This window comes from Stomoxys calcitrans, chromosome 1, assembly GCF_963082655.1.
Source record: "Stomoxys calcitrans chromosome 1, idStoCalc2.1, whole genome shotgun sequence".
NCBI lineage: Eukaryota > Metazoa > Arthropoda > Insecta > Diptera > Muscidae > Stomoxys > Stomoxys calcitrans.
This window is the reverse complement of record NC_081552.1, coordinates 91,115,038-91,127,447: the sequence shown is the minus strand read 5'-3', so window position 1 is coordinate 91,127,447 and position 12,410 is coordinate 91,115,038. Positions and strand designations below refer to the sequence as shown.

General features: G+C 40.0%; 1 protein-coding gene across 1 annotated transcript in view; it reads right to left on the bottom strand.

Moving 5' to 3' along the window:
- The window catches only part of LOC131996414 (uncharacterized), a 38,715-nt gene extending 29,128 nt beyond the window's left edge, over window positions 1–9,587 (bottom strand). Inside the window, exons 1-2 of the mRNA XM_059366083.1 lie at window positions 4,419–9,587; window positions 4,245–4,346 (exon numbers count right to left, since the gene is read on the bottom strand). Coding sequence (XP_059222066.1) covers window positions 4,245–4,346; window positions 4,419–9,587 — 5,271 coding nt within the window. The remainder of the gene's footprint in view (window positions 1–4,244; window positions 4,347–4,418) is intronic.
- Between the last annotated feature and the right edge of the window lie 2,823 nt (window positions 9,588–12,410).

The following is a 12,410-nucleotide window of genomic DNA, read 5'->3' as shown; positions in this document are numbered from 1 at the left end:
AGATGCTCAGTATGGTTTGACATTTCATCATGAATAGACTTACTAACGAGCAACGCTTGCAAATCATTGAATTTTATTACCAAAATCAGTGTTCGGTTCGAAATGTGTTCATTCACTCATTTTACCAACTAATATAAATTTTAGGGCAGCCCCAAAAGAGACAAGTTTTAGAAAAAAAAATTTTATCTCAAATTTCTCAAATCGCACAGCACCGATTTTAAAGTTCTTAACACTTTCAAGTTGCCCCACTTGGCTAGTAACAAACTGCGAAAGGTTTCTACATCCTAGGAATAAACGTGCAAGAAACAGCTAATTTACAAAAAAGGCTCATTTTTGCTAGATTTTTACCTCATTTCGGTCAATTGGACCACTTTTTATAATATACTAGCTGAACCGGCCCCGCTCCGCTGCGCCTTCCTTTACTTCGGGACACTTCGCCCTGAACGCAGATATCGAATTGGAGCCATTGTAGCCTATGACGCTGAACGCGTTTGAATCCTAGCGAGAACATCGTGCAAAGCGGTGATTGGTGACATTTCCGAGGTTCAATGCCATGCATTGGGCATTTGGAAAATTTTACCAAAAGAGGTGTCGCAGTGCGTGACACCGTTCGGACTCGTATATAAAAAGAAGATCCTTATCATTCTGTTTAAACTTGAATCGGAAAGCACTCATTTATGTGTGAGAAGTTTGCCCATGCTCGGTTCCAGGTGTTTTTAAAAATTAGGGTAATGAGAAGTGCTTTTTAGGAGAGGGATGACACCTCAGACATTTCGACTAAAATATGGATATCAAATTCGTGCTGGACTTCTAAATCCCTTTAATTTGAGCCCAATATTGCCATGGCCGGTAAATATGAACCGTTTGAAGTGTGTTGTGAGGCTGGGGCAGCCACTGGCACTTTGCACTGGAAAAATATAACAAGATCGTTCTTTATTCCCAACGGAAATGAAGTTCCGTTTAGGGGGTGCTTTCCTCAAAACACTTGGCTCCAAAATTGGATATCAAACTCGTTTTCTATTCTCTATTTAAATTGAGTCTCATATTGTTATAATGGGTCAAATAACCCATTTGACGTATCTTTAGGAGGAAGAGCGCCACCTAGACTTGAACTCAAATTTTAATGTCATATTCGTTAATATGCCCATTTGGGGGTATTTGGGGGTGGCGACCTCCCATAACTTTGACCTAATGTTTTATGCCATATTATACTAATACCAAACCCAATTTTAATAGCATATTAGTTTATATAGCCCATGTTTCCTTTCAGACCAACCTACACAATATTCAACAAGTTCGAGAAAATCGGTTCTGCCGTTTTTCAGTCTATATGGAACAAACAAACCGAGTCCCACATATCCATGATTGGCTATGTGCCCATTTGGACGTTTTGTGTAGGTGGGGTGATCCCCTATACATGAATTTGTATGCCAGATTAGTTATATAATCCCCCATATCTTTCATTTGATACAAATATTATCCTTATCGTTCCACTTTAGATTAGATGGGTGGTATTTTTAGGGTAAGATGGGTGGTATTTTTAGGGTAACGAAGTGTGTGACCACTTCCGTTATCAACAAATTATTAAGCCCATTCCCACTTCCTGACTATATTCGTAATCTACTCCCGAATACCTTTCATGAAAGTCCCATTCTGCCATGGTCGTCAAATTAACTTATTTTAAGGGGTTTTGGGGCTGGGGCAACGCCGCAGGCAATTTCACCAAACTTCTGTTATGGGGCGGACCCTTCCCCAAAAATCTCCAAGAGGACACTTTCACGCTTTGGGCAATATGGGTATCAAATGAAAGGTATTTAAGAGTAGAGTGCGAACTTAACAGGACAAATTTACGGATTCGGACAATATGGATACCAAATGAAAGCTATTTTAAGGTAGAGTGAAATGCTGATAACACACTTTATTCCTTGATGTCTGAAGCGCCTCCCCACACCCAAAACCCCTCAACAGGACATATTTACCGATTGAAACAATATGGGTATCAAACGAAAGGTATTTGGAACTTGTTATAAGAATTTGGTCCAAGGTGTCTACCCCCGAAACGGCCATAAGTGCCCAACGTCACAAAATAGGTATCGAATGAAACGTCTTTGGGAGTTGACTACTAATCTGGATCCGGCTCACTCACTAAATACCCTTCAATAGGACGTGTAGTTCGATCGGGATAATATGTCAATTAAAAGAAAGATCTATGACAGAATATTTCAAATCCAATGTTGGTAGAAGGATTCAAGTATCTGGGTCACGTCATACCATTCCGCAGGACAGCAGATCGCGGCAATAGAAGACTCAAATATATAGTCGATTGGTCTATAGCGTGGGGGGGGGGGTCGATGAACTCAATTGAAAGGAGGAGTCAGAGGGCAATCCCCTTTCCCTTATCCTACTCAAAAAAAGGAAGAATAATATATGAATTATATGGAATAATATATGTTGGCCGATCAGGATAGAATAGGACAGAAATAAAAGGTCTTTGGTAGTAGAGTACGCATTTAACCCTCAGATAGGTGTGGATACAGGAAGACCTGCCGATCTTTAAGAATGTAGTATTCCAATTGGTCGCTTTGAAATGTGATTTCGAATGTAGATAACCAATACAAAACAAGAAAAAAGGCGTTAAGTTCGGCCGGGCCGAACTTTGGATATCCACCACCTCGGGTATATATGTAAATCATTTTTCGTCAAAAACCGGTGCAAAATTCATACCTTAAGCACCATAGCAGCTATATCACTATATGTTTCGATTTGGACGAAATACTAATAAGTAAAAGTCATTGTTCAATTGTATATTACAAAATATTGGTTTCTTTTAGTAGTTATATCTGAAAACGTTGGGGTTCAGTGGACTGTGAACGAAAGGGTGATAATGGCCTCCTGAAAGATAGAAATTCTTTTTGGAAGTTTGGAAAGTCCAAAACCCTTAAGACTCGAAATGTGTTTTTGGGTTATGTATGTAAAAAAGTAACCTTAATACCAAGTCACAATGACTTAACAAAAAAAAAAAACGATATATGTTTAGATTTTACGAAGACTGAACTTTATTGCTCTCGAAGTTAAAACGGAATGAACGAGTCTTTCATTTCATAGTCATGACTTCTCAAAATAATGACATTTAGTTTACCATAAAACTAAATTTAGAACTAAAAAGTGTAGTGTTCTCAGTGCCCTCTGTATGTGGCATTATAAAAATGCAGACCTGGAAGTTGTGTGGCACAAACATTACCGGCCCATGTTGCAAGATTGCAAGGTAAAAGTTTTAAATTCAAATATATAATGGTATGAGGTCAAAAAAAAAAAATAGGAAAATATACAATTCATACGATCTTTGAGTGTTCATAAAATGCTTGAAATTCAATATGCCTTAATACTATAAGGGTTATCTCTAGTCAAAATTTAATAACAATTCAGTTTACTTATAGATTCTAATGTTAATTTTAAATATAATCCAGTTCAATAGTTGTTGCATCAGGTGGTGCATGAGCCAGACAGCACCCAGCCGAAGATAGTATTTGTGGCGACTGGAAGAGAGCCATCACTAGCTAAAAGACCCGGTAATATAATGCGCCCATATATGTCAGATCCAAGTACGATTGAAAACGGCCCAGAGATATAAAATTTTGGATCTGCTAAAGTCAAATTAGCGAATTTTGCAGCAATGGCAGCATCAATGGATCTATTAGGCGTGTCCATTGATATGTGGTTGTTGACTCTCATTGTGGTGTCTAAAACAGTGTGAGAAGAGTGGCGAGATGCTATAGAGACTGCACATATGGACTCCGATCCTAGGACAGTTGTGTTAAGTCGTAACTCTTCAACAAACTGTTTAGATATTTTACTAATGGCGGTGCAAGGATCAATAACTGCGCGGATATGGTGCTTTTTCTTGCCGATCACAACCAGTATTATAGCCGTTGGAAATAGCAAAGTGGCGTTTGGAGTTGCAATAGACGCTATCGTTAGTGATCGCTGGTTAGTTGAACTGGTGTTTGGTGGTTCACCTGCGGGGCTTTTTTCGACCTTTACTGTCCTTGTTTTCTTGCTTCGCAATTTTGGATTATCTATATGCAATAAGGAGTGATGGTTGCCTCCACAAAACCGACATCCTTTAGTTGAAAAACAAGAACTAGATGAGTGTTGATGGGCTAAACAGTTTGGACAGTAGCGGTGAGTCACAACTAATTGCATACGTTGTTTCGCATCCTTTTTTCGGAATACCTTGCATTTACGAAGACCGTGGTTTTGTGAACAGATTCTGCAAGAGTAATAATTTTTGTTTGCCTCGGAACGGCTAAGGCGGGATAAAATAGGTGGCATTCTGTAAGAGTAAACTAAAATATAATAAAGGACAATAATGTAACAAAAGGAAATTGAATAACTAATTTCTAACATGGTGGGAGTACCACGACTTTTACAACAGGCCGAGTTATGGTTCCCCTTTGTGTAGTTATATCGACTACTCGCACTAAATCATCCTTGCCATAATATATCTTCGAAATACGCCCCAATTTCCATTCCTGGGGTGGCAAACAGTCGTCTCTCACAACAACCATAGAACCAATCTGGATATTTGGCTGTGGTCTTTTCCATTTAATGCGCTTGTGAAGCTCTTTAAGATACTCATGTTTCCATCTAATACTGAACTGTTGAGATAATGCCACAACTCTTCGCCAACGATTAACTACAGAAATAGTAGTCTCGGATTCGTCAGGTTCGGCAGGTGAAAGCAAAGGACCCCCAGTAAGGAAATGTCCAGGGGTAAGAGCTAGCAAATCGTCGGGATTTTCGGATAAAGGTGAAATAGGTCGCGAGTTTAAACAGGCTTCGATACGGGAAAGTATAGTAGTGAATTCCTCGAACGTAAATTTATGACATCCTGCCATCTTTCGGAAATGAGCCTTAAAACTTTTCACCCCGGCTTCCCAGAGCCCTCCCATATGAGGAGCTCCTGGTGGAATGAAGTGCCAGGATAAGCGCTGGTAGGAGAATTGGAAAAGTGTCTCGTCCCGCGATCTTTGAAGAAAGTTTTTCGCCACCTCTTTCGATGCTCCAACAAATGTTTTGCCATTGTCGGAAAAGATCTTTAAGGGACACCCACGTCTGGAAGAAAAACGGTGAAAGGCCGCTAGAAAGGCTGAAGTGGTCAAGGAACTTGTGAGCTCCAAGTGGATAGCACGTGTAGCGAAACAAACGAATAAACATACGTATCCCTTTGTTATAGTACAGGATCGCGCCGAGTAGTTTTTTATGTCGAACGGACCTGCAAAGTCAATACCAGTATTCGTGAATGGTCGACTGAGCGTGGTACGTTCTGGAGGAAGGGTTCCCATCAGCTGCGTTCTAAGCTTGTGTTTGGAAATTACACAAATCTTGCAATTGTGAACACAGGCCTTTATAAGAATTTTCGCCTTTGGAATCCAGAACTGGAGACGCAACATTCGTAGCATTAAACTGTTGCCTCCATGCAATGTAATGCAATGTATGAACAGTATCAGCAATCGGGAGAAGGTACCGTGATACGGCAGGATAATAGGATAACGCTCATTATAAGTGAGGCTCTCGGAATGGGCTATGCGACTACATATTCTTAAGAGGCCTTTAGGATCACAAAAGGGGTTCAAAGTCAATAAGGAACTGGTGGACGTAATTTGCTCCCCATTTGACAATGCCTTATATTCAGTTGGATAAAATAATTTTTGTGACAAGACAATTAAACGATCTCGAACATCCTGGATTTCGTCATTGGTCAGCGAATGAGTTCGTGAAGTTATATCGGCTGAAGCACGGCAATTAGAAATAAAACGGTATACATATGCCATCACTCTAAGAGCTCTTCCCAGCGAAGAAAACCTATCCAGAGGATCTTGGTAGTTTTGGAAGTAAGTAAAGTGGCTGTGAATAGTCTTAGCTTCCAATAGTGTCTCATCTATTGGCAAACCATTCTTAATTGGCCAAAGGCTCGATGGATGCCTAAGCCACAGAGGACCAAACCACCAAAGGTCATTCTGAATTAACTCATCGGGAAACACTCCACGGGAAGCCAAATCCGCAGGATTCTGCCTTGATTCAACATGGCCCCAGTGGTCCACTGGTACTACCTCACATATTTTTGAAACACGGTTAGCCACAAAAGTCTTCCATTGGAACGCTGGTTTCATTAACCAGGCAAGGACTATCGTTGAATCTGTCCAACAGAAAACCTTGCAATTTGGAATGGACGGCAGAATCGATTCAATGGCCTCCGCCAGTAAGGCCGCGCCACAAAGTTCGAGTCTAGGAATTGAAATTGTCTTCAATGGTGCCACCCTCGATTTTGACATAAGGAGGTGTGTGACAATTTCACCGCTGGGAGCCGCGACTCGAACATAAATGGCTATTGCGTACGCCTTTTCAGAGGCGTCACAGAAGCCATGGAGTTCCATATCGCTTTCAGGAGTGAAATGTATCCAGCGAGGAATTCGTATATCTCCAATCCTAGAATAATTCCCCAAGAATGAATGCCATGCTGCAAGTAAATTCGGAGGAAGGGGATCATCCCACCCGACTTTGGATAACCAAACATCCCGCATTAGAAGTTTTGCGAGAACTATGAAGGGGCATAGCCACCCAGCTGGGTCGAATAGTTTCGATATATTGGAAAGAATATTCCTCTTAGTGGGATCGGAATTTGCGTCTAATTGCCCGGCTACGAAATAAAAATCATCAAGTTTCGCGTTCCAACGAACACCCAGAGTCTTGGCCTTACTTGAATCTTCAAACTCAAGAAATTCGGAATTCAGAAGATGGTCCTTTGGAATGGATTTTAGGAACTCCTTAGAGTTAGAAGTCCATTTTCTCAATAAAAAACCGGCTGTCCCCAAGGCCGAAATGAGTTCCTTCTGGGTCTTAGTTGCGGACAAAATATCATGACTCCCCCCAAGAACATCGTCGACGTACATCGACGATTCCAAAATCTCGCTTGCAAGCGGATATTGAAGCCTTACGTCTGTAGCCAGTTGCTGAATTGTGCGTAGAGCCAAGAATGGGGCACAATTTACCCCAAACGTAACCGTCTGTAGCTCAAATTCTTCGATTTCATCGTAAGGGGACTTTCGGTAGAGAATTCTCTGGAATGTAGTGTGTTTCGGATGGACACAAATCTGGCGATACATTTTTTCAATATCGCTATTGAAAACCACTTTATAAAATCGCCACTGGAGTAATAAAGTGCACAGATCTTTCTGCAAAGATGGACCAGGGTGGAGGACGTCGTTCAAACTCATACCATTAGAGGTAGGGTTTGACGCGTTGAACACTACACGAACTTTTGTAGTAACGCTATTTGGACGAACAACAGCATGGTGTGGCAAGTAGTGAAAATTGGATTTGGGAGTGAAATCAATGTCCCTTACCCTCTTCATATGGCCTAATTCAATATACTCTGCCAGAACCGCATCGTACTGCCTCTTGAGCTCAATATCTCTGAGAAGCCGATTCTCATTTCTTATATACTGAGAAAGAGCTATCTTTTGGGACTGCCCGAGTTGAATACCGGAAGGAAATTCGGGTTTAAATGGCAGCGTAACAATATACCGGCCTGCCTCGTTTCTGGTGGTGGTTTCCACGAACATGTCCTCACAATACTTGTCCATATCGGAAATAGGTTTAACCCTAGGGAGGTCCTCCAGTTCCCAGAATTTGGAAACTAGTTCATCTAAGGCGATATCATCTGGAAGTGAAACAGTAGTGCGGAAGACTGAAATAGGCTCTTTTGGAATGGGACCGGTCAGAATCCAACCAAATACTGTTTCTTGGGCCAAAAGAGACCCACAAACTGGATTAATAATGCCATTTAACATGACCTGCGGAATCAGATCTGCCCCTATCAAAATGTCAATATACGATGACCGATAAAACTCAGGGTCTGCCAGGTGGATGTCAGGAAGTGTGGAAAACATTTCCTCGGATACAGAAAAAGTAGGCAGTGAGGATGTTAGCTTGGGAATGACCATAATGGGAGCCTCCAGGTCAAAACCTGAAGTCATTGGAGAAGTGATTTGAAGCATACATATTTTCTGAGCCTTCGCAGAGAGGGTGCCATTAAGGCCGGATATATGAGCCATAAATTTGCGTGCTTTTAGTTTAAGCAAGTTGAAAAGGTGTTCTGACAGGAAAGACGCTTCCGACCCAGAATCGAAAAGTGCTCGTGCCTTGAAAATCTCCCCATTATGTCGGATACCAACCATGGCCGTTCCCAACAGCACGGTCTTGCTGTTGGCTGCGAAACAAGACTGTATGGGAACAATGGAATCACCATTGGAAGTGGACTGTATCGATTTCTGATCAGTTTCGGGAATTTCCATTTCCTCATTGCAGTCTTGATGCAGTAGAGTGTTGTGCCTCCTGTTGCATTTTTGGCAGTTAAATGCACTTTTACAGTCTTTGACAAGATGTCCCTTAGAAAAACAATTAAGGCATAATTTTAACTGCTTCACGGTTGTCAGTCTATCGGCGTAGGTCATATTATGAAATTTCGAACACAATCTTATGGTGTGGTTTTCATTGGGGCATAACTTACAATTTGGAATGACAACACCATTTCGATACGAATTCACTCTTTTGGAGGAGCTATTCTTTGGCATTGATTTGCCAACGTTCTCGTTCTTGGAATTTGATATCGATTGAGAAGTGCTGGGAAAACCGAAATCCCTCACCGTCTCCAATGTCTGAAATCGACATGTCAAGAAGGAATCAAGTTCTGTCCAAGATGGAAAGTCACTTTTATTCTTGACTGATTGCTCCCACAGGGACAATGTGATCTCAGGCAAACGCATGGAACAAACATACACAAAAATGGGGTTCCAACTCTTGATATCTATACTATAGAGCTTTAGTGAAGCTATAATCCCATTTATAGTACTTTGAATCTGCTTTATGGACTCGCTTGATTCAACGGTAATTCCTGGCAAATTAAAAAGGGTCTTAAGTTGGCTGTTCAGTAGTAAACGTTTGTTGTCGAATCTAACCTCCAACGCCCTCCATGCTAACTCAAATCCCTCATTCGTGAGAGGTGCCTTTCGAACTATTTCCCTGGCTTCACCGCGAGTCTTGGAATTCAAGTGAAATAATTTTTCGACAGGGGAGAGCCTCGTGTTATTGATGTATAAGGCAGTAAAAAGGTCGCGAAACGATGGCCAGGAGAGGTAATCCCCGTGAAAGAGGTCGGTGTCACAAGGAGGTAGGTTTACATTCGGACTCGAAGAGAATTCCAACCGCGTTGGATTGGGGGGAGAAACAGCAGCGGACCTTTTGGATTCTATAACCTCACTTATTTTAGCTATGCCATGAACGTAAGTTCGATAAGTGGTCTGATACCGCGCTTTCAGGGTTTCTATGTCCCTCTTATCGTCAGCAGCGGCTAACTCAGCCAAGCTAGCCTCATACTTTGGTTTAACTCTCTGCCATATTTCCCTCAACTCGTCCCGATGAACCTCCAAGGAGTGGATCGCGGACTGGTGCAGAAGTTCGCTTTCGAGTTCTGCATTGAACTCGATTAAAGCATCGGATATTTGGATAAAGTTTGATAGGGCCATTCTGTTCTATCAAAAATCTTTCGCTAGCAACGGATGTCAAAAAAAAAGGAAAATTCGATGCAAATTATACGGGCCACTACTTCAAAGGAAATTTCTACCAGAATCGATGTTCTGAAGGAAGTGAGTGGATCCCAAGAGGGCAAACCGAACAAAGGTGATCCAAAAAAAAAGCTAATCTCCACGTCTAAGAACTCTAAAACGTCCAAACAATAGCTATATAGCCAACTATGAAGAACACAGTATGTAGTACTATTCACTCCACTAAAAATTGTCTGCAATGTAATTCGTATCAGAAACAAGGAATTAAAAATTTGATTCTAATTGTTATTTCACTTTGAAAAAATAAAACGAAATATCGGAAACTTAATGCACAAAGGACAGTCTGGTTAATATACGACTTTGGAATTGTCGTACTTACTAATGCACCGAAGAGGAATCAAAAAATTTGTTTGGTTGTATCCACTAGAATAGACTGCAGCATCAAAAATATCAATTATAAACACTTTTATCCAACACAATTATTTCTTTCACCTGGCCCTTTGATTTCTCTTCTCAATTGTGTGGTTTCATCGAATTTTTCTAAAGTTGCTTTATCAATTAGCGAAATGCTGTTCTTCTTCTTCCACTATTCTATTTAAATAGTCTCAATTATCAAAATTATTCAATTGTCTACTATTTCTTTACCAGCAAACTGCTCACTACTCACGTGGACTTTCTAAAACAGTAACAGCAATACCAAATGCACTAAATGTTTGTCCAAATTTGACAATTCGGTTATATTTCGATCGCTCAATCTTTTTTCTCTTCGAATAATATGAAATTTTAATAAATTTAACATCCAAATATTCATTTAATTCCTTTATTTATTTCGATGGCATCAAGTCAAAATGAAATTTTATAAAATCTATCACATGCTCGTCTACACTATATGTTATCACACTTAGTTTGGAAATTTCAACGAATAAGACGAAAAGGCAAAAAATCATCAACATTCGAGCGACCTGATGTGGGAGACAACGTGTAGCTTAGCTTTGGTTAAGCTACAAAATCTAGTTCTTGACGGAGGGATTGTAGTATGGTGAGAAAAAATTATAAAACTGGTACTGGTACTGCTTGTGGTTCTCTCGTGTAGTCAGCGAATAAAGAAACAACAAGGGATGGGTAGTCTGTAGGTACCTACAACTTTTATCAAAAAGGAATGAAAATCAACGTGGATGATTGATTCTGTGGTGATCGATTGGAATATGGATAGGAAAAAATATGATGTAAAGAGTATTTTTTTTGTTGTTGCTTGTTTTTTAATAACCACTATGATGAACACGAATGTACCATATACGACAAAAAAACTGTCAAGTAGAGCCTTTGGAGACCATTAAGTGTAATTACTGTGCTTTGTCTTCTTATAAATCAAGATCAAAGTTTTTGTGTTTAAGAGGATTGAAATTGAAATAAGCAAAATAATTTGACACACTTGATAAGGAGATTGGTTTGAAATGTGTGAACCAATTCAGCGAATTTTTTTGAAGTTGTAATTGCCAGAAGTTTAAGCAAAATATTATAAGCAAGCAAACGAAAGAATTTAGTATCAATTTCTTGGAAAAAATTGAACTTACAATGAAATTGAAATCACTTTCACGGAAATGAATTTTTGTGTAATTGACCTTCACAAAAAAGAATGTTGCTCGTACTTTCTAAACTTATGTAGGAAGAAATTTTGTACGACAATGGCATGTAGGTTACCTGGTTTTCCTTGTGAACTGCAGGGATTGATTTGGATGATTTTCCAGATTTCACGTCTTTTAGGTTAGCCAAAATCCGGGTTGAAGGATCATGAAAACGTTGGGGTTCAGTGGACTGTGAACGAAAGGGTGATAATGGCCTCCTGAAAGATAGAAATTCTTTTTGGAAGTTTGGAAAGTCCAAAACCCTTAAGACTCGAAATGTGTTTTTGGGTTATGTATGTAAAAAAGTAACCTTAATACCAAGTCACAATGACTTAACAAAAAAAAAAAACGATATATGTTTAGATTTTACGAAGACTGAACTTTATTGCTCTCGAAGTTAAAACGGAATGAACGAGTCTTTCATTTCATAGTCATGACTTCTCAAAATAATGACATTTAGTTTACCATAAAACTAAATTTAGAACTAAAAAGTGTAGTGTTCTCAGTGCCCTCTGTATGTGGCATTATAAAAATGCAGACCTGGAAGTTGTGTGGCACAAACAATATCTAAAAATAAACCGATCTCAACTATACACGACACGGATATCGAAAAGCATAACATAAGTCAATATATCAAATTTCAGTGAAATCGGAATAGAAATACGCCTTTTATGGGGCCAAGACTTTAAATCGAGAGAACGGTCTATATGGCGGCTATATCCAAATCTTAATCGATCTAGACCAAATTGCAGAAATATGAGGAGGGGCTTAACATAACTCACTTTCGCACATTTCGGCGACATCAGACAATCAATGCGTTTTTATGGCCCACAAAACTTAAAACCGAGAGATCGGCCTATATGGCGGCTATATTCAAATCAGGACCGATCTGTGCGATAATGCAGAAGTATGTCAAGGCGCTTAACTTAACTCGCTGTCCCAAATTTCGGCGACATCGGATAATAAATGCACCTTTGATGGGTCTAAGACCCTAAATCGGAGGATCGGTCTATATGGCAGCTATATCCAAATCTGGACCGATCTGAACCAAATTGACAAAGGATGTCGAAGGGCCTAACACAACTCACTGTCCCGAATTTCAGCAAAATCGGATAACAAATGTGACTTTTATGGGCCTAAGACCCTAAATCGGAGGATT